General features: G+C 36.5%; 1 protein-coding gene across 1 annotated transcript; it reads left to right on the top strand.

Moving 5' to 3' along the window:
- The first annotated feature begins 696 nt into the window (after nt 1–696).
- On the top strand, nt 697–1,389 carry LOC149260634 (uncharacterized). The gene has a single exon (XM_089460659.1). The coding sequence runs from the start codon at nt 697–699 to the stop codon at nt 1,387–1,389; it is 693 nt and encodes a 230-aa protein (XP_089316785.1).
- Nucleotides 1,390–24,643: the final 23,254 nt, after the last annotated feature.

The raw sequence follows: 24,643 nt of genomic DNA, 5'->3' as shown, positions 1-24,643 counted from the left end.
GAGCCCTCAGACATCCTCATGCTCCAAGAGACCAAAATGGAAGGACATGCCCTTCTAGAGATCAACAGCACTAATTGGAATAAAAGAGCAGGTAAAGCAGTCAGCTCAAGGGGTACCTTTGGAGGGCTGGCAAAGCTCTGGAACGATGACCTCCTTCAGCTGAACAACCACAAGGAAACTCAGCACTGGATCCAAACTGAACTGACCCACAAAACAAGTAAGTTGTCTATTAACCTTTTCAATCTTTATGTTCCTGTTTCCTATAATGAAAAGAGAGAGTGTTGGAACTCCCTCTCAGCATTTCTAGAGCAGACTTCCCCATGCAACATTATTATAGCAGGGGATCTTAATATAGTTATGAAAGCAAAAGAAAAGAGGGGAGGGGCAAGTAACAGAGACCCCATGCTTGATGAAGTCGAGGAACTTTTTCAGCGGTGGGACTTGCTGGATCTAAACCCCATTAGAGGCCTATACACCTGGTCCAACAATAGAGCAGGAGAGGACCACATCTCAGCTCGATTAGACAGATTTATGGTCCAAAGCTCCATATTGATGAACAAGAAGATTATTACTACTAAAATCCTGCCGAAGCTAGCTTCTGACCATAAACCCATCCAGCTCCTCCTGAAGGATGAAGAAGACCTAGGGCCCATTCCTTTCTGATTCAGCCCCTTATGGATCGAGAAGGAAGGTTTTATGGAGACAGTAAAGGCAGCCTGGGACAATACTTTCACGGGATCTCCTAGTTATGTCTGGGAGCAAAAGTTAAAAGCAACAAAATTTGCGTTGAAGAAATGGATTAAGAAACCTGGATCCACCCCTACCGAGCAAAGAAAGGAATCAACTTATGGCCTGCAGACTTTGCAACTAGAGATGGAAAACAAAGATATTACCCCAGAGCTGTTGGAGAAGGAAATGAGAGCCCAACGCACAGTACACCAAACCTTCAGAAGAGAGGAAGAATATTGGCGATTAAAATCCAGGAGCTTGTGGCTGAAGGCTGGAGATCGCAATACATCCTTCTTCCATCGTCAATGCAGAGCGAGGCTGATCAGGAACCATATATCAGAGATCAAATCGCCAGAGGGCATCATCTGCAAAGATTATAATGAGATCAAAGAAGCAGCAGAAACCTACTTCAGGAACCTTTACAGGATTGAAAATCGCAGCGATAATGAAGAAGTCGATGACTTCACGGTTAACATTCCCTCACTTATCAGCGCTGAAGAGAACGCAGCCCTCTGCAGGCCAACCACAGAGGAGGAAATTGTAAATTTCATCTGGTCCATGGACGCAGACAAGGCGCCCGGGCCTGATGGATTTACAATCCATTTCTACAAATCGTGCTGGCACATTATAAAGGCCAATCTCTGCAAGATGATTGGTTAGTTCATGAGGAAAGCCAAGGTGGGCAGAGGAACAAACTCTACATATCTCGCCCTGATCCCCAAAGAAATCAACCCGGAGACCTTTGCAAGGTATAGGCCGATATCACTGTGCAACGCCTCTTATAAAATCATGGAAAAATTGATTGCAGGCAGGATCAAGCCACTCTTGAAAAATATGATCTCTTCCCCGCAAGGCGCCTTTGTTGAAGGCAGGCATATTATAGATAACGTAATTCAGGTACAGGAGATCATACATTCCAGCAAGCTGCGAGGTGAAAAAGGTATGTTGGTCAAGCTCGATATGGCAAGTGCCTTTGACAGAGTGGACCGCTCATTCCTCTGCAAAGTCCTGCTCTCATTCGGATTTTCGCAACAGTTTGTCAACCTTATTAAAGCATGCATAGACAAACCCTGGATTGCCCCATTAGTCAATGGTCGCCCCACGAATTTCTTCCAAAGCCAGAAGGGCATAAGACAGGGGTGCCCCCTCTCCCCATCCCTGTACATCTTGATGGCGGAAGCGCTCAGTCGCAGATTGACTGCGGAAAAATTAGAAGACAATATCCCAGGTCTCAAGCCCAGCCAAGGAGCTGAAGCCCAGAACCATGCGTTGTTCGCCGACGATACACTCCTGTTAGGTGGAGCATCCCTAAGAATAGCCAGAGCCATGAAAACAGCCCTGAATAATTATTGTAGGGTTTCTGGGGCTTTAATTAATGAGAACAAAACTGAAGTATATAGCTGGAACGTTGAACAGAGGGAGCTCTCTGACATTACCTCTCTTCTTGGATTCAAAGGACAATTAAATTGGGACAGATTTAAGTATCTGGGCCTTCCCATAATATCAGGTGCAAATAAAAGAACGCTCTGGACAGAAATAATTTCGAAATTTAAAGCCAAAATTGCAGCGTGGGGAGGCCATTGGCTGATGAAAGGAGGCAAAGTAATCCTTATAAAAGCAGTGTTGTCAGCGCTACCAATCTATCAGGCAGCTTTCCTCTTAGCTCCAAGAAATGTCTCGGAGCAAATTTCCAAAATGCTCAGAGACTTCCTGTGGCAGGGAGGAAAGGGAAATGAAAAAAAAATGCACCTGGTGAAATGGGAAGTTGTTAAAAAAACAAGAGCAGACGGAGGCTTGCAAATAAGAGATCCAGCCCTTGTTAATTTAGCAATGGGAGGAAAAATTTTATGGAAACTGATCCATGAACCTTCCCATCCGGTCAGCGTATTGCTTAACTCTAAATACAGACCAAACAAAGACCTGAGTAATCTCCAGAATATAAATACAGCTAACAGCACGCAGGTGTGGAAATTATGCTGTAAGAGTAGCAAGTTTTTCAATAAACAGGTTTACAGGATTCCGGGCAATGGCAAGCGCACCCATCTGTGGAATGACAGAATTATGGGGAAAGAACCTCTGAAGGACAACGAGGACATAGCTGATCTCAGGGATTGGCTGAAGCAGGCAGGAGTTAATACCATATTTGAATTGTCAAAATGGGATCAACGTGGAGACTGGATAGGGTGGGATTTCCATGGAGTCCCAGAGAGGTTATTCCATCAACAAACTATGCTAGAAGACTTGCTGGAGGAAGCAGCACCCACCAACAGATATATGTCTGACAAATGGGGTTGGGGCCAGACAGGAGTGTACACGACAGCAGCAGGATATAGAGCTTTGCAAGAATCAAAAAATAGCAGTCAAAACCCAGCCTTTTGGAAGAATGTCTGGGACCCTCTAGCCCTTCCAAAGGTGAATTTCTTTTTTTGGACTCTGGCCCATAATAAAGTCTTGACCGGAGACAACCTCGAAAAAAGGAACATAGCTGGACCTCACAGATGTATTCTATGTAACAGCCATGCAAAAACAGCCCAACATCTTTTTCTGGAGTGCCATTTTGCAAAAGAGGTATGGAGTATCATTTTATATAATTTTCAGATTTCTATGCCTTCACCATCCTCTGTTGCAGATCTATTTTCCATTTGGAACAATATCTATCCTCAGAGCATCCCTCTTAAATCAATCTGGAAAAAAATATGGACAGCAATCCCAAAGTATGTGTGTTGGCAGCTATGGCTTGCAAGAAATCAGCAGATCTTCAGAGAGACGAAGCACACTCCAATGCAAGTTGCAGCAAAAGCTAAATCATTCCTTCTAGAAGCAGTTCAACAACAGTACGTTAAAGAAGATCCATTGCTCTCGCCTGAAGAAAAAAGATGGATTGGCATGCTGGAGCCCAGGCCGCATAGGCAGCTCCTCCCTCCTCAAAAGGCAAATCAGGATTGGCGCATAAGAGAAGAAAATGACAAATTCCAACAGTGGTGGCGGTCTCAAAAGTTAACTACAATTTTCTTTGATGGAGCATCCAAAGGGAACCCCGGTGATGCAGGTGCAGGGGGGGTCATATACTCAATTGATGGTATAGCAAAAGACTGCTTTAGCTGGGGACTCGGCCAGAAATCTAACAATCAAGCAGAGATACTTGGGTTGCTAAAAGCCTGTCACATTGCAAGAGACAAAGGAGTTAAAGAACTTCAAGTTTTTGGAGACTCAGAGCTAATAATCAAGAGCCTGAAGACGGGAAGCTTATTTAGAAATGCCAGCCTCAATAAAATCCTGGACAGGCTGAAGAGAGTACTTCTAGATTTTGATACATGTAAATTTTACCACATACTCAGAAAGTCAAATGCTGAAGCCGACCAGCTTGCAAACAAAGGCAGCTCCCTGCTGAAAGGAATGCTAATTGTAAACACTGAAAGCACAATTCAAATGCCCTGAACATCACGCTGATTGAGAACAACAATAGCCCGGAATCTGAAATATGTGCTGTAATGTAACTGGAGCAGCTTGGGCTTAGACCCAAGGATTTCAATTCAATAAAATCATAACCGTTTTAGTTAAAAAAAAAAACATAAATAAATATATAATTATTATTAGTCTCTACCAAGGCAAGACTCTAGCAATCGATTTTCCTCTTGAGTAATATTAGTTTATCATTGACCAATGCAACATATAATGGTTAACTTTGAAAAATAAATATTTAGTTTTAAATATTATTAAAAAAATATTTTTACACATTTGATTGAATCATAACTTAAAGGTCTTATTGTAGTATTTGCACAATACAATGTACTATTAGTTTATCATTGGCCAATGCAACTTATAATGGTTAACTTTGAAAAATAAAAATTTAGTTTTCAATATTATTAAAAAAATATTTTTACACATTTGATTGAACCATAACTTAAAGGTCTTATTGTAGTCTTTGCACAATACAATATCATGTGAATACCTGCCCCACATATTTTATGCCATAATTTTGGATATGGTTACAATATTCATGCAATGACATTTAGATATTTGTGTAATTTTTTTTATTCTTAAGCTTTGCATGCAAACAATCCAAAAATAACCCATACTTAGATTAATAACATTTACCATGAGTTACTTCTCACCATAATTTAAGTAAATCTTTGCATGCAAGAGTTACTTCCCACCATTATTTATGTTTTCCTTGTGTAGGAGTAAAATTGTTTATGTGTAGACTTATTAGTGATTACAACCTATCAAAATTTATGAGTCCTTGTGCCTAAGCAAGAAACTAATTTATCCACTTCACATCTCAATATATTAGCAAGTTTTGTCTCTTAACCACTATTGATTTAGCATTGACGAATGTTGGTTATAATTTTTTATGAGATTTTTCCTAGAAAATATTTTTTTAACTTGAGTGACAAGCTCAGGCCTAGAATACACTGTGATAGGGTGTTCTTTTAAGGCACTCCTTAGTGTAAATTTCACACCCCCTAGAAAAAAATTCCCGCCAACATAGAAGAGACGGTGACAGGTGTTTTATGTGCACTCCTTGGTGTAAATGTCATGAGTTACAAACTCGTTAGGAAAATAGGCAGTCGTGTAAATGTCACTAGTTTAAAATTCCCTAGAAAAAAAACCAACCATGCTAAGGGTTAGTGTAGCATAGAACATTTTTTTATAAACATATAGATGATCACATGTTGTCTTTTTTATAGATTCATAATGTATATATTTGTAAACATTTATATCAAATTTAAATTATTTTATTTTATGTTATATATTAATTACTTTATATTAAATGATTAAAAATATATATATTTTTTATTTTTTTGTTTTTCTCAATGTTAAAATAGATTTATTGTGTCTTCATTTTTAAATGTTACACCATATATACGTAATTATTTATTATTTTTATATAATATTATGTTATATGATAATAAGTTTCCCAATTATATTGTAAAACAATTTATTATTCTTAATTATTTTATTAACACAAAGATAATGACATATTATAATTTAGAGACCAAATGATTTTTTTGGTTGGAATTTGGAAATACAATTTCAAGCAAGATTGTAATTTCTTATTATTTAAAATTCACTTTTGAATGTATAAAAAGATTCAACATCCAAAAAATGCCCTAAGACACTCGAATTTTACAGATTAAACAACTTAAAATTATGATTCTTAAAAATCCCACAAAATTGACTAAAAAAATGTAAAAAAAAAACTATTTTGTCTATTAATTAAACTACATGCAATATCTTATCTTGCAATATTATATAGAAAACGTAAATATACACTAACCATAAAACAATGAAAAATATAAATATAAATAAATCATAAATTATAATATATTATAGTAAGAAAGATATGTACACTCCTATATTAATATAGACTTTGGAACATAAAAATTAAAAATAAAAATAAAGATTAAAATATTATAATTATAATTATATATATATATATATATATATATATATATATATAATTTTCAAAAATAACTTATATATAATAGTTATATAACATTTTATATTATAATATCTCATGGAGACACGGCATATGGATTGATATGAAATCCATTTATAATATTATGATAAACATGTTCAAAGTGTGTGAAACTATATTGTTGATTTTGAATATATATATATATATATATATTATAGTTTTTAAAATTAACTTATATATAATAGTCACATAACATTTGATGTTATAATATCTCATGGAAACATGGAATATGGATTGATATGGAATCCATTTATTACGGTAAGAATATCAAAATATGTGAAATTATATTATTGATTTTAAATATATATAACGAATACATACTTAATGTTTTACTATTAACATATTTCATAAAACCATTATAATTAATTTTTAAAATATAAAAATTATATATATACACACAATAATAATTAAAATTAACTTTTTATATATATAGTTAATTAAAAAAATATATTCGAACACTCATTTTACATATTTTTAAAATATTAAAAAATAATATTAAAATAACATATAATTTTTAAAATTTTAGTTAAAATCAAAATATAATATTATAATTTAGATTAAAACCATATATATACACATCTATCATATATTTAATTCTAAAAATATCTCTATAAACACTTACCTCACGTATTCTTAAAATATTAAAACTTGAAAATCAAGCAACATCCATACATGTATGATGACATTTTTTAATTAAATATCATAATAACGCTCACCTCACATCCACATCAGCGGCAAAAGCTATATAGGTCCACAAAGTAGTGCTTACTACTCGCTGACGTTTGAAAATCATATTCGATTAACTGAAAGAAAGAAATACTGGATGATATTAAGGGCAAGAGCTAACGGGCATATTATAGGGTATTAAATGTCCGGCTACATGCGTTTCTGTTAGTTTTTTAAAACGCGCGCGGGGTGATAGATAAATAAAAAATACGCACGCGTGTTAAAGAGTTAACGGGGGCGCATGTAGTCGGGCATTTAATGCCTTATAGTATGCCGGTTAGCTCTTGCCGATATTAACTGCAATGATTAACCTGGAACAACAAAAGATTAGGGGTTACTGAGACGACTAATTTCGTAATAAGGCAACAAGCACAATTAGAGTAGAATATTAATGTCGTTGGTGTACGCCAAAAACTTTATTTGCATCTATCAATAAGAATAATATTAAAAAAATATGATTATTGTTATTATAATTAATAATTATTAATAATTATATTAATTAATATTTAATTTAATTTTAATATTATCTAATTATTTAATAATAATATTAATTGATAATACTAGTAATATTAATTAATAATAATAATTTTAACAATAATTATTATTTAATAATAACAATAATGATTTTAAAGTGATGATAATAATTAATTAACAATAATTACATATTAAATATTATTGTTCATTAAAGATTATTATAATCATTTTAAAATAATTATTGTTATTACTAAATAATAATAGTTATTAGGAATATTATTAGTAATTAATATTTTTTTTTGTAAGCTTGGCAGGACCTTTGTATTAATTTCACTTTAAAAATGGTGAGTTACAATCAGAATCAAATGGTTAGGTGGCCCCAACCTGCCAAGAGGGAAATCAGATATGTTGGTCACCTAACTATATGATAAGCCGTAAAAATATATATATATTATAAGTCTGTCAAGCCATGCTAGATATGTCTGATTGTCCTTATACTTCCTATATTTTAAATAATTGAAAACATACTGTGAAGTTTGTAACTGATGCATATATTATAAGACAAAATAAAGATCAAACCATCAAAGGACTAATGACTAATCATCAGATGAGTCCACGAGAGCAAGATCCTTCGCATTAGACCCTGGAAGCTTAGTTTGTTGGATACACGGAAGATGTTGCTCGTTGTGTCTAAGGCGACCATTCTGCTTTTGAATTTGAAATTGAATCTACTATAAATCCTTGCTAAAATCCATGAGTCATTGTCCTTATACTTCCTATATTCTAAATAACTGAAAACATACTATGAAGTTTGTAATTGTTGGCATATATTATAAGACAAAATAAAGATCAAACCATCAAACGACTAATGACTAATCTTCAGATGAGTCCACAAGAGCAGGATCCTTTGCATTAGAGCTTGAAAGTTTAGTTTGCAGGATACACAGAAGATGGTGCTCTTTGCAGCTAAGGCGACCATTTTGCATTTGAAGTTGAATATGAATTTATTGTAAATCCTTGCTGAAATCTAGGAGCCCTTGAGAGCTCGAGGGTGATCTAGAGGGAATGTGCTTCAAGGCTTTAGCCAGAAGGTTCTTTATCATCCAATATAAATGTACAATTTGTTTGTACTGAGTAGACCGAACGCGAGAGTGATCGAGGTTAGACACTAGGGCCTGTCAGTTTCCTAGGTCAATTTCCATTGCACTAGCTTGTTGATTGAGTTATGCTTCCCACCCAACTATAAGCTAACGAACCTAAGTTGAGTTATCCTCGTGGTAAGTAGTGGTAGCCTCCTTTCTAATACAAAAGGCTGATTTTTGACCTCGAGCTTTACTAGTTTGAGACTAGGTTTGCCAACCCTGATGAGATTCCATATGTTGCTTACCACGACTATGGGAACCTCGGGCATGATTGTTGCTCCCTAAGGTAACAGATGCCATGACCCAAAAATGATTGCAAACTTTAGCAATAACTGACTCTGACCCCAAAAGCAGACCTAAAGTGAGCCTACACCCGTGAAATTGATGCTTCCCAGGGCCACACCTAAATGAGATACCTATCATATTATCATTACATGATGGCCAAAAACTAGAAATAGACCACCGACTTACCCTGCAGCAGACAATGTACCGGGAATGAAGCCAATCCTAGGCCTTGAACCATATTCCCAACCCTGCCATGAATAGTTGAGGGCAGAGGGTTGAGATGAACAATAAACATTTTGAAACCATATAAACCCAAATCCATAACAACAAACATTTAGAAAAATACCAGTGTTGTTGCGCCAGAGACATAAACAAAAAAAAACTGTGAGTGGCATAGTTTCCTTGCCCATATAATTCCCATGTGTGAAAGAAAAATACCATAGTACACAGAGACAAGAGTATAGAATACAAAGAAATCCTCATACAAATCCTCAATTGACATGCAAAAATCTCAATGGTACTTCCACCAAACCTTTAACTTTACAACAAAGTTGTTCCTCCAAGAAACAAGTAGCAATATGTAAATATCCATGGGAACAGAGTAACGAGAACTGAGATAAAGAACATACCCGAGAAGAGAGACTAGAACAGAATCTAAGTCGACCAACTCCCAGTGGAAGACCACGAGGAGCGCCACCCCAGAGCCACAAATTGTCAGAGGCCAACCGAGATCTGAATTAGCATTACAAATAGAGAACTTACTTACCTCAACAACGAAAAAGCCAGAGAACTCCGCCACTATAATCTCCCTACCACCTTATTGATATTAAATGGTTGCATGCGTAAAGCCACCACTCCATGTGCCTCGTGCATGTGGAGGGTGGTAGCTTGTCACCTTTCAACCTTCATCATTACAGCCTGGCATTCACGGATCCCAATCCTTCTAGCTCACGCCCCAATCAGGGATATTATTAATTAATATTACTACTAGTATCAATTAATAAATAATTGATAATTAATAATTAAATAGTAAATAATTAAATAATTAAATAATAATAACAAATAATTTAATAGTAATGAATAATTTAATATTAAATAATAATATGAACCCTTAGATTAATAAACCCAAGGAATTCATAATATAAACCCAAGGGAATAATAAACCTAATGGATTAATACTAAAAACCCAAGAGATTAATAGTACTAAAAACCCAATGGATTATAAACCCAAGGAAGTAATATTAAACATAATGGTTTAATATTATAAATGCAAAGTATATAAACCTTAAGATAAATACTATAAACGCTAAAATAAACATGGTTCCACATGATTTACCATGGTTGATTTTCATATTGAGACAATCCTTGTCACAATGTGATGTTGGACCATAGTTGACCATGGTTGACCATGATTATAACCCAAGGGATTTATATAAAAACCTATTATTAATATTATAAACCTTATGAATAATATTATACCCTAAGAATGTGAACTCCTAGATTAATAAACTTAAGGGAATAATAAACCCAAGGGATTAATACTAAAACTTCAAAGGATTGTAAACCCAAGGGAATACTATTAAACCCAAGGGATTAATATTATAAACCTACGGTACATAAAACCCGAGGTAAATATTGTAAACCCTAAAATAAACATGGTTGAGCGTGGCTGATTTTCATATTGAGACAATCTTTGTCACAATGTGACTTTTGACCATGGTTGACCATGGTTGATCATGACTGTAAACCCAAGGGGTTTATATTAAGTTCAAGGATTAATAGTATAAACCCTATGAATAATATTATACCCAAGGAATATGAACCCTTAGATTAATAAACCCAGGGGATTCATATTATAAACCCAAGGGATTAGTACTAAAAACCCAGGGGAAACCCAAGGGATTAATATTAAACCCAATGGATTAATATTATAAACCCAATGTATATAAAATTTAAAATAAATACTGTAAACCCTAAAATAAACATGTTTGAGCATGGTTTACCATGGTTGATTTTCATATGGAGTCAATCTTTATCACGATGCAACGGTGGACCATGGTTGACAATGGTTGATTTTTGTATAGAGACAATCTTTGTCACAATGTGACATTGGGTTGGACCATGGTTTACCATTATTATAAACCCAAGGGACTTATAGTAAACCCTAGGATTAATATTAAAAACCCTATGAATAATATTATACCCTAAGAATATGAATTTTTACAATAACTCAAGGAATTGATATCATAAACCCAATGGATTATACTAAAACACCATGGGATTATAAAACCAATGGAATAATATTAAACCCAAGGGATTAATATTATACACCCAAGGTATATAAACCCTAAAATAAAAATGGTTGATCATGGTTGACCATGGTTAATTTTCATATTGAGACAATATTTTTCACAATGCGACATTCGACCATTGTTGATTTTCATATTGAGAAAATCTTTGTCATAATGTAATGTTGGACCATGTGTTGGCTTGATGGGGCCTGAACCAAGTTCAACGTTATCTGCGCCAACCAACAAAAACCTAAACTGTTGGCTCTTTCGGCAACAATCTACATAGCACAGGCTGCAGTCTCACCTGAAGCAATACTGAGGAATGACAGAACAAGATTTATGCATCCAAAGAACAGTGTGATCTGTTTTCTGAAGCCTTACGAGTTATATCTGCCTTCGCACAACTTTATCCTTTCCAAATATACAACTACTACGAAACGAAATATACATCTATCCTATATTTAAATTAAAACAACATATATACATCTATCCTATATTTAATTCTATTTTAAAACGTCACTCTAAACACTTGCACCTCACGTATTCTTAAAATATTAAAACTTGAAACTGAAGCAACATCTATACATGTATGATGACATTTTTTAATTCCATTTGAAACGAAATATCATAATAATGCTCACCTCACATCCACATCAGCGGCAAAAGCTATCTAGTTCCACAAAGTAGTGCTTACTACTGGCTGACGTTTGAAAAATTAACTGAAAGAAATACTACAAGGATGATATTAAGTGCAATGGTTAACCTGGAACAACAAAAGTTACAAGCACTTGTTGACAGTGGAGTTTGATACGAACCAGAGTGTCGAATTGGATGACCCCAATGACAATCATTAATTTAATATTCATGAGCATCGACATGTATGACCAACATACTACATGGTACCGTATAAGTAGGTGTTAAAGGTGAATATTATTTATTTGGTTATCTATATTGAATAATTCGTAAACATTACAGAATTATTTATTAATAGAGCAATTATATAAATTAATGGGGTTTATACGAACCTGGAGTTTGATACGAACCAGAGTGTCGAATTGGATGACCCCAATGACAATCATTAATTTAATATTCATGAGCATCGACATGTATGACCAACATACTACATGGTACCATATAAGTAGGTGTTAAAGGTGAATATTATTTATTTGGTTATCTATATTGAATAATTCGTAAAAATGGGTAAACATTACAGAATTATTTATTAATAGAGCAATTATATAAATTAATGGGGTTGATAACTATTAATTTAATATTAAAATACGATTATTAAAATTAGAAAATCATAAAATTATTTAAATAATAATATTAAATATTTTATAATGTAAATATGTATCATTATATTATTAATAATAATAATCTAATATTAAATATTTTTATAACTCTTTATAACTCTTTATATATATTAGCACAACTACATTAGAATATTAATGTGGTTGGTGTACGCTAAAAACTTTATTGGTCGAGCACCTAAAGGTCCTCTCCTTAATAGTTGAACCTGCTTACGCATCCTTATCAGTCGAGCCCCGTTGCCTGTCCTTATCAGTCGAGCCCGTTGCCAGTCCTTATTAGTCGAGTCTTTATTTGTATTTACCATTGATAAATATATAATATTAAAAAAATATGCTTATTATTATTATAATTAATAATAATTATTAATTATATTAATTAATATTTAATTTAATTACTATTATTTAATTTTAAATTACTCAATATTATTTAATTATTTAATAATAATATTAATTGATAATACTAGCAATATTAATTAATAATAATAATCTTAACAATAATTATTATTTAATAATAACAATAATGATTTTAAAGTGATGATAATAATTAATTAACAATAATTACTTATTAAATATTATTGTTCATTAAAGATTATTATAATCATTTTAAAATAATTATTGTTATTACTAAATAATAATAGTTATTAGGAATATTATTATTAATTGATATTTTTTCTTATAAGCTTGGCAGGACCTTTGTATTCACTTCACTTCAAAAATTGTAAGTTACAATCAGAATCAAATGGTTAGATGGCCTCAACCTACCAAGAGGGAAATCCGATATGTTGGTCACCTAACTATATGATAAGCCGCCCAAAAAAAATATTATAAGTCTGTCAAGCCATGTTATATATGTCTGATTGTCCTTATACTTCCTATATTCTAAATAATTGAAACATACTGTGAAGTTTGTAACTAATGTATATATTATAAGACAAAATAAAGATCAAACCATCAAAGGACTAATGACTAATCATCAGATGAGCCCACGAGAGCAAGATCCTTCACATTAGAGCCTAGAAGCTCAGTTTGTTGGATACACGGAAGATGTTGCTCGTTGTGTCTAAGGCGAAAATCATAAAATTATTTAAATAATAATATTAAATATTTTATAATGTAAATACTAGAAGGATGATATTAACTGCAATGGTTAATCTAGAACAACAAAAGATTAGAGTTACTGAGACGACTAATTTCGTAATAAGGCGATGAGTCTAATGAAAGTTAAATTGAATCAACAATGAAAAAAACTATTTCCAGGTTTATCTTCTTTACAATGTGGATGATTCAACACTGAAATTTTGACCCTTCAAATTTACATTTTCAAAAATTATACAAAACAAATTCTATTGGCAAGTTTCCGAGTATCTAAGCTCGATTAACATTACTACCAATGGGCAAGAATACAAGCGCTTGTTGGTCACACATATGCATAAATGTTGACGGTGCTGGACCTGCCAACATGTCAGTGGATCTTCCTAGTAAGAATTCCCAATTAGACCTCAGACCATTTGGTGTAGGAGTCCCAGCAGTGGGCCGTGAAGTTTGCCTTGACCACGGTTTTGCACAAATGCAAGTAAGATGTCCTTGTTTGTAGCAAGGGTGTGACATTTGCAGTAAGTCAAGGAAGGTGCATGAGTGGTTCTAACACATGGAGGGTGAAGTGAGTGCACCCCTTAGAAATCTGTGATAGAGTGGAGTTAAGAAGGGAACACACGAGAAAAGATGCATCATAACGTGGAAGGAAAGTTAGCTAACAATCCAAAGTGATGGTTAAACCAACAACACATTTCAGAAATATTCATACATACATATACAGAAATAACTACACATGCATGCGTAAGCAAACATATACATATATCATTTAGAGTACTCAAGATAGCTGAAATATAATACAACATATAAAAAGTGTTGGCTCTGTTATATTAACAAGTGTAAATTACAATCATATAATACATCCATGTCCAACCACTAGTTCAGATGGTAGAACGTTACAACCACAACCACCTGTCCCTCCAAAGAGATATACTAGCTCCGCGCAGTGGAGAAACCAAGGCTTATTACAATATTGTCCAAGCTCTCTCTAAGATAGTCCTATCAGAAACTTGGCTGACCAAATGCCTTTATAATGAGTTATGAACAACTATTTATAGAAAAGGTTGGGGTGACCCTTGACATTCCCTTTTGTGACCGTTCATCTATCCTCATGGCTCTTCAACAACTCTATGATTGTTAGATTCAACTATCAACACTTGAACTTCCACTTGACAAGACATTACATTACAATGCACATGTACCCATGTGAGACAAAATGGCTTGAGAAAGCCATGAAAGACATCATTAACACTTAGACCGTTGTGGTGAGACCAACTCTTTAACATCCTCATGATGGTCGACGATGGTGAACTGATGCCAAGCTTGGTTGTCCGTGATGGTGTCCGTGCCCTCAATGGTGACATCTTGCTAAAAGAAAACTCTTGCCTCCATTGCATCTAGGTACACTGATATGGCTCCTCTATCCAACTCATTTGACAACATGCACATCATCATCTGTAGTGCTGCTAGACCAGCAACATACTGATCCATAGTGTCTGTGCTGATCTTCGAGTGTGTGTTGGTGACCATGTGCATTAACTTGTCAAGATACATGTTCAGCTCCAATCGGACTTACTTCTTGTCTTCGCATTGGTGAGGGTGCCAAATGGGTGGGATCTGTCAGGCCAGGGTAACTCCTCATTTGAACGAGAGAAAACACTGATTGATTTATTCATTAGCTAGCACTTTATTTATACAAATACAAAACGGATCAGTTCATCTCCTAGATGACTGTCCGGCTTCACCTCATCCGTTTCGGATTAGGTGTCAACATTCCCCCCCTTAATCTGAAGGGATGTTGGTGAGTCCAACCATCATTCTGAATCTTTCAAGCTTTTCTCTTCCAATCGCTTTGGTGAAGATGTCTGCAATTTGCTCGTTTGTGGAACAATGACGAAGATGGATTGTTTTGGCCTCAACATGATGTCGGATCAGATGATATTTAGTATTGATGTGCTTAGTACGATCATGGAACTTTGGGTTCTTGGCCAACTTTATTGCAGATGTGTTATCAATCATGAGTGGAGTTGATTGTATTTGTTTTACCTGCAAATCTTCAAGAATTTTCCTGAGCCACACAATTTCTTTCGTTGCTTCAGCTGCTGCCACATATTCTGCTTATGTTGTGGAATCTGCTGGTACTGATTGTTTGCGTGATCTCTAGGAGACAGCTCCTGATCCAAGACTCATAGTATATCCTGAAGTAGATACCCCTGTTTCTTTGTCTCCATCGAAGTCTGAATCAGAGTATCCAATCAAGTTGAAGTCGTCCACCTGTGTATACTTGATTCCAAGGTCTTGAGTTCCCTTCAAGTACCTTAGAACTCTTTTTGCAGCAGACCAATGTCCCTCACAAGGCTTTTGCATAAACCTGGAGAGGATTCCAACAGCAAATGAAATGTCTGGTCTGGTAGTAGTGAGGTAGATGAGACTTCCTACAAGCCGTCTATATTTTGTTGCATCCTCAAATTCTTTTCCTTCAATAGATGTGAGCTTCAAGTTTTGTTCCATTGGAGTAGAAAGGGGATTGCACTCTGTCATGCCAAATCTGTTTAACAAATCTCCAATGTATTTCTTTTGAGAAAGAAATATGGACTTTGGATGTTGGGTTACTTCAATGCCAAGATAGTAATGAACATAGCCCAAATCAGTCATTTCAAAAAATTTTCCTAATTCTTTCTTTATGGATGCAATATAGCTTTCATTGTTCCCTGTCATTAAAAGATCATCTACATATACCACAAGATATACAACTGTTTTGCCAACTTTCTTGACAAATAAAGTTACATCATCAAGATCAAAATGTTTGAAGTTGAGTTTCAAAAGATGCTCAGTTAGTTTTTCATACCAGGCTCGTGGTGCTTGTTTGAGGCCATACAAGGACTTCACAAGTTTGCATACTTTGTGTTCATGTCCTTTCACAGCAAATCCTTCAGGCTGGGACATAAAAACATTCTCTTTTAGATCTCCATTCAAGAATGCAGTTTTTACATCCATTTGATGGACTTTCCAACCATTCTGAGCAGCTAGTGCAAAGAGTGTCCGGATGGTGGCCCATTTTGCTGTGGGAGCAAAAGTTTCCTCATAATCGACCCCTTCCTTCTGTGCAAAACCTTTTGCCACAAGCCTAGCTTTGTGCTTGTCAAGTGAGCCATCAGCTTTGTACTTGTTCTTGTAGACCCACTTGCAGCCAATTGGTTTGGTTCCAAATGGAGGATCAACCAGCTTCCAAGTGCCATTCTTTATGAGGGCATCATACTCCTTCTGCATCGCTTCTTTCCATTCATCATGAGAAGCAGCTTCTTTGAAGGAAGTTGGTTCAAAATCTGTAGACAAGTTCAATTCACAATCATAAGTAACATCCATATCAACAGGTGAATTAGAGTTATCTACATCACCTCCATCTTGTCGGTTTGAATTTCGGGTTCCTGTTTTTCCAATTTCATCAGGATGAACACTTTCAAGTGTCTTTGTCAGCCACTTTGGGGGACCTTTCTGAGATGGTCCAGGCTGTTCTGTTGATTGAGTTGGGTCTGAATCAAGATTGAGTCTCCCAATTCTATCAATTACATCACTTAAAGCATCATCCGTTGTTGGAGTGTCATGCAGGGGAGATTGTTCTTCAGAAGAAGATTCCACATGTTGATCTAGTATAGGAATCCCCCCTTCAAGATGTGGAATCTGATTATCAAACTCTTGAAATGATTTCGGTTTTGTGAATCTATCCAAGCGATCAAGTTGCCACTCAACAACACTGTCAGATTTGGATGATTCAAGAAAAATGACATCTCTAGATAAAACAAACTTTTTATTTACTTCATCATAAAGGCGGTATGCTTTAGATGTGTTTGAATACCCCAGGAAGATACACTTACGACTTCTAGCACCAAGTTTGTTTCTATGTACCTTTGGTATTAAAGCATAACAGGTGGAACCAAATATCCTGAGATGTTTTACCGAAGGAACATGTCCATACCACAATTCATAAGGAGTCTTGTTTCTTATAGTACTAGATGGACATCTATTCTTTATATATGAAGCACATAGAACAACATCAGCCCAAAACATTGTCTTTACATTTTTGAAGAAAATCATGGATCGTACCATATTCAAAAATGTTCTGTTCATTCTTTCAGCTACACCATTCTGTTGAGGATTATAAGGCACAGTAGTTTGATGTTTAATCCCATGTTGGCGAAGATAGTGTTCAAATTCATTTGATGTATATTATTTTCCATTATCAGTGCGAATAGACCCAATATGAGATTGTGCATCATTTTCAATCCATTTATGAAAATTCTTGAATGTTTGAAAAGCATCAGATTTGTTCTTCAATAAGTAAACCCAACACATTCTGGTGTAATCATCAATAAATGTCATGATATATTTATTTCCATTTGCAGAAGGAACATGCATTGGACCACATAAATCTGAATGAATAAGTTCAAGCTTCCTATGTGCTCTTGAATGTGAATCATGAAAAGACTGTTTGCTATGCTTTCCTAGAATGCAAGCATCACATTGTTTATGTTTTCTAGGAATTGTAGGCAAACCAGCAACACCATTTTTCTTCAACAAGCGGAGACTATCATAGTTTAAATGTCCAAATCTAGCATGCCATAATAGACTTGATGGAAGTGCATCTTCTTCATGATGAGAAATATATGAGAAATGTTGTGCATGAGCAGAGGTTCCTTGCAGTTTAAGGAGTCTTTCTTCTTCTATACCCCTCATGACAAGTGAGTGGTCAGATGCCTTTCTTACCTCAAGCTTGCCATCAAACATGTGAATGGAGTGACCTTGCTGGCGAATGTGGACCAGGGACAGCAAGTTTCTCTTCAGCTGTGGGAGATATAGAACATGATCCAGAAGAAAGTCTAGAAGACCAGGCAGTTTAAGCCTGATTGTGCCAAGCCCTGATGGCTTGATTTTTGACTGATCTGCAAAGTATACTGCTCCATCAACATTGTCAGTGAAATCTTCAAAGAAATCTTTCCTATGAGTCATATGACAGGTTGCTCCTGAATCAAGCAACCAGTCATTTTTCGAAGAAGTAAGTGAAGCATTAAACAAATCTTCATTTACTCCAATGTTACATTGTGCCTCAATATAGTGAGCGGATTCAGGTGCTTTACCTTTGTCTGTGTCATCAGTTTTACCTTTCTGCTGATTTCTTCTCTGCTCAACTTTGTCCCATGGTAGCTTGCATGTAGAAGCATCATGTGATCCATTTCGTTTGCAGCGAATGCAATGCAGATCTGCCTTTTCTGCTTGAGGATGTCTGCCCCCCCTGCCTCTGAAATATCTTCCTCTTCCCCTTCGTCCACCTCTTCCTCTTGCAGAATCTTCAGTAGGATGATTTTCTTTGTGAGCAAGGCAAATAGTCTCTTCAGAAGATTCAGGGACTGTTTTCTTTCCAAAGGCTTTCTCTCTTTCAGCAAACTTTTTCACAAGAGAGTCAAAGGTTATATCTTTAAGGTTTCCATTTGCTTGTAAAGACTCAAGATAATTAGAGTAGGTAGGATAGAGTGCTTTGAGAAAGGCAATAAGAGAGATATCCAGCTCAACCTTAGTGGATTTTATATCATGCATTATAGACTTTATTTCAGATGCAAGAGCAAGAGGATCATTATTTTTCAGTTCAAGAGTGAAGAGTTTAATCATGAGCTGAACAACTTCAAGTGCAGAATGTGTATCATAGAGTTCTTTAAGCTTTTGTAAAGCTTCAAAGGCAGTGGAATAGCATGAAATATGACGACTTACTTCCTCATTTACAGATGCTGCGATCAATGCAAAGGCTTTGCTGTTCTTGTTTTCCCAAATGGTGAGTTCTTTGTCTGATGTGGGATGTATAGGGTCTTTGTCTTCTTCTCCGACACACACTCCTTTCCACAGCTCATTGTAGATAAGGGTGTGTTTTACCATCCGGGACCATTCAGAATAGTTCTCCTTGCCAGTGAGAACTATTCCGACCATAGAAATGATTGAATGCATTCTGTAAAATAATATCTCTGCCAAAAACTTCTGTAAACAAAATCCTTCTGAAAAAAATATCTCTGCCAAAAACTTCTGTAAACAAAATCCTTATATCATAGCCTTATGCATTTTATTTTTCTTCCTATGTTTGCAATATTACTATGTTTGAATGCATTCACTTCAAAACACATAAAGGATATATTACTTCAATATATATTAAGCAATACTAAAGCATTCTGGAAACATAGAAGCAATGCTCTCATATAAACTTCTCACCCACTATAAAAAAAAATTCTGGAAACATAGAAGCAATGCTCTCATATAAACTGCTCTCATAAAACGCATTCCCACTATAAAAAACGCATCTCCATATAAACTTCTCATATAAAATTGTCTTTTAAAAACTCAGGAAAGCTGATATGGAAGACCAATACCAAGAGGGCGCAGTCTCCAGCTAACCAGAATGTTCTCTATAACACCGCAGGCAATGCATACGCCGTGGGAATTTCCATGGGATATTCTGGACAAGGGGATACCAAGAGGACGCAGTCTCCAGCTCACTGGAATGATCTCGTGACAGAGAATTCCTCACCGATGACGGAAACCTTGTCATGGAACGCAGCCACTATTACATAAACGAGATCATTACATAAAAGCAGTTACCATTACAGAAAACGCTCTTCATAAGACCGCAGCCACCAATGTATATTGAGTAAAAAGAAACGCAACCACTATTACATAAACGCATTTACCATTACAGAAAACGCAGTCTTCATAAGACCGCAGCCACCATTAATAATGTATATTGAGTAAAAAAATGAACGCAGCCATTGATATTATTGCAACATTTCGAGCTGTAGTCTCCCAATCTGCGCAATACTATCTGTGCGCAATATCTCGACCTATTTTTTCATTCAGAATAGACACAAGCTGCTATTCCCTCCGTCCTATCAATTCCACGGTCAGCCAAGCATATGAACTATGCACAGGTCATGAAGACTGTGAGAGAAAAGGCGCATCAGTAATACAATTCGTGATTTTACAGAAGGAAACCAGTGAGCCAAACGGGCAAATGAGTGAGGCAGCGAATTCAGTGGTAGAAATTATATCTGACATTCAGAAATTCAGTGGGGCAGTGAATTCAGTGCTAGAAATTATATCTGACATTCAGAAATTCAGTGGAGCAACGAATTCAGTGGTAGAAATTATATCTGACATTCAGAAATTCAGTGGGGCAGCGAATTCAGACGAAATGGATGCGCAGTCTATGAGGGCGCAGAAAACTGGCAGAGGGCAGGAGTTACAGTTATTTTAAGGACTGGGACCTGAGCTCTGATACCATGTCAGGCCAGGGTAACTCCTCATTTGAACGAGAGAAAACACTGATTGATTTATTCATTAGCTAGCACTTTATTTATACAAATACAAAACGGATCAGTTCATCTTCTAGATGTCTGTCCGGCTTCACCTCATCCGTTTCGGATTAGGTGTCAACAGGATCACATGCATGTTGCTGAATTCCCTTACATGTGATCAACAACACTGCTCACCTTTTCTACTCCATGTCAGCTACTGGGATGGATCAATAACTTGTACGGGCGTAGTTTCATCAGTTTGGGCATGTGCACCCCTAGTTGTACCTATTCCTGTTGCAACTCATTTTCTCGTCTATGCAGCTCTCGTTCTTCCTTGAATTGCTACTTCAACACATGAAACTCTTTCTCTGTTTCTCTCTCTACCTTCATGCGATCTCCATGTCATGCCATCACATCAGCCTCAATCTCCAAATCTACTTTCATCATGAGTGGATCTGCTTTAAACTTGCAGCTTTGCTTCGCCTCTATGTTATCAACAACCTTCCTCTTGCACTCACCGCATGTGAGTGTGCTGCCTTCTTCTATTGATGATGGTGTTGCTCGCTGTGATGTTGCTACCATCTTATCTTGATCTCCTTGTCTACGAACAACTTGATGTCTTCATGGATAGGCAAGTTCATAAACACTTGATCGACTTCATCCCCAGTTGCGCTATTAACAACGTCTTTGACTCTGCTCTCCTGGAAGATGTTGTAATTGTGTTGCTAAGAGACAGACGAATACCTATGATGCCTACAAACAGAAAAATTCATGGCAAGTAATCTGTCAGTCAAAAACCAAAAAAAAACTTGAGGACTGACTTACAACATTCCTATGTGATTGAACGTGAAGGTTGCGCAATTTCCGTCGGGAGGTTGGGAGACTGACTGCCAAAACTGCACAAGGCATAGTTCGGGCTGTCAGGAGGCTAACTGACCACTGGAAGTGTGCAATGCACAATCTAGCCTTGCCCGCTGAGGATTGAAACTGCGCAATGCGCAATTTCAATCAACAGTGACATGCAACCAGCAAATTTCATTGCACAGTTTTTAAGGCCAACAGGACACTACCTCTAGGAATTGCGCAATGCAAGCCTAGAGGTCAGTGATGGGCTAGACTTGCAAAATTTTTGGAAGGAAGGTCGAGCCTTTGCTTCCAGAAATGTGTAGTGTTAGCCTGGAAAGGTACGATCCGAGCCAAGGCAGCCAGACCGGTCGATGAGCGACTGAAAACATGAGAAGTATGAATACATGGTGAGATGAGTGCAAACAAGAGTGAATGATCATACATGTAAACAACAAGTGCAAGATTCAGAAAATGGGTAAGCATGCATGTGTGTGAAGCGAGTCGCCGCAACGACGATCATCCATGCGAAACATTGTCATGCATGCAACAGCAGTGAGATGTGAACAAAACTGCAATGGTGCTTCTGCAAGCTAACAAACATCAAAATGCCAAGAAGTGCTCACTGAAATCAAGCAAACAAAACTCACACGAATCGAAACACAAAAAGCGATAGAAATGCAATGCAAGACATGAAAAGCGGGCTTACCCCAAAACAATTGAGTTGAATGTGCCAATGAATCCTAGATAAAATGTGGGATGTGATAGTTGCAAGGTCGATGTGAGGAACGATCTCTACAACATCTGGTTGATGAGTTTCGATAAAATCGAGGTTGTGATGCACATGCCACAAATCTAGGGAAAGAGAAACTTGGCGAGAGGTTTCTAAAATGATCCTTGCATGTAACTTCCAGTTGCTACAAATAGATCCCTGAATCAAGGGATGTATTTGCATGCTACCTTGGGAGAAGTAGTCCATGCACGCAAATTAGTTTTTCTCAGCCCCGGAGGGAACCGGTCAAACTAATGGCACATGCAACAACCTGCTTGAATGGGAGGAAAAAATTCACATTTCCGGGAGGGAGATGGGTTGACTTCCCAGAAGGTTTGTGTAATTTCTGGGTTGAGCAACTGACTGCTGCCCAGAATTACGTAATTTCTGGGTTCAGCAGCCCTGTTGGGAGGAATTGCACAATTTTCTCAGTGAAGCTTGATAGGCAGATTTGCGCAATTTTGGAACCCAGCAGGCTGCCAGACAGTATTGCATAATTTATGGAGGTAAGTCTTGTTTCCCTCCAGAATTGTGCAATTTCTTGAGGGAGCTGCTCATCTTGCAGCTGGACCAAGTTCAAAGAAATAGTCTGTGAGGGGGGTGCAACAAGCGATCATGGACAAGCTGTCAATCTACAAGAAAATCACTGAAGCTTGTGTAGTTGATAGTGCAAGACATGTTGTTGAGGATGGTTGGTAGGGAACCTCCAAAGCGAAGCTAAGGAAAAATTTTGGAGGGTATTTGTAGTCACTACAACACTTGGTGACACACTGGTAGAACTCCAGATATTTGAATGGACCTTGTTCGTGAAAGGCAAGTCTAACACCTCTCTAAGTATTGTTGAGTTCTATGTTCATCTTGGTTTCCACACTTGCTTGATTGTAAGATGTAGCATCTTGCCAAGCTCTTGGTCAGTGGACACACATTCCAAGCCAAGGCAACACAGTTGTTTCAATTGGGGATGAGGGGTATATTGGTGCACAAGAAGTATAGTCATCAGAGTTTTAGTTTCATCTCTGGTGTTGCTCCATTGCCAGTAGGCCTAAATAGTACCCCAATGTAGTCACACAGGAACACAAGCATTGCTCTGTTTCCAGCGAGTCTAGTCAATACTTCGGCAGAGTTACTTGCATCACCTCTCTGTGCAAGAAGCCTTTCTCTTCTTTCACATTATTCATTTTTCATTTTCTCGAAATTTTTCACTTTTTCATTTTTTCATTTTTCATTTTCATAACTATTCTTAACACTTATTCATTTGATAGGCGGAAGAGGGATCTCGACTTATTGAGAACAAAAGAGGTTGTTCCTTCAGAGAAGTAGCGTATTGTATACCTCTGACATGCTTCTTAAGGTTTTCCCCCTCATCTTACTCTACTTGACTGAGCTAACAAGGATTAACCCAAAAACAATGGACTAGAGTAGGCGATACTAGTTAGTGCGCAAGCGTTGTGTTTTCACCAAGGTTCACTTCAAACAATACGTATTTTCCATTGATGTATCATGGACTGAAGACAAAAAGTTCTTAAATAAGGGAGTGGACAACAAATAACCAAATGTTGATAGTTGTAAAAGTCCTCTTGTACTCTACCCAACTTGTTTTAAGAGTCGCACACGGTCCATGCAAAACTAACCTACATACATAAACAAGCAACAATATAAAAAGAAAAGCAAGAAGCAGAAGCAAATGTGAAAGCGAAGTGAGTAAGAAAACAAACACATAAAGAAAGAAGAAAACATGCATGCAAGAAAACAACTCAAGAAGTAAACACTACTCCTGCTCATAATCTAACAGTGCATGGGTCATCTCATGTGAAGTGATACTTCCAATGCAACCACCAGTGCATTGGTCGACCCATGTTGGTGAAGGCATGGTTCATGAACCTCGCAGTTGTGCAAACAAGAAAGAATGAAAGATATAACGATGAAGACAAACACACTTAAAGTTTACAAGCATCCACATAACAAAAATGAGTGAAAGTGCATGACATGCACTCTGTGGACTTGCCATGGTGTTGTGCTCATTAGGGGATTTTTGAGGTCTAAAATGGGCCTCCTAAGAAAAATGTACAACCAAAATAAACTTTATAAGAACCAGTTGGATTCAAGATGATGATGTCAACCATGGGGGATGATTCACCATGTTTGGAGTAAAAAAGTACAAAGATT

Source organism: Pinus tabuliformis, chromosome 6 (genome assembly GCF_031772625.1).
Source record: "Pinus tabuliformis cultivar Carrire ecotype Pingquan chromosome 6, CPIR1, whole genome shotgun sequence".
NCBI classification, from domain to species: domain Eukaryota; kingdom Viridiplantae; phylum Streptophyta; class Pinopsida; order Pinales; family Pinaceae; genus Pinus; species Pinus tabuliformis.
The sequence above is the reverse complement of the archived record's forward strand: the minus strand, read 5'-3'. Positions and strand labels throughout refer to the sequence as shown.

Coding starts and splice junctions, on each gene's coding strand:
- LOC149260634 (XM_089460659.1), top strand. CDS start 697: ATGGAGACAGTAAAGGCAGCCTGGGACAATACTTTCACGGGATCTCCT.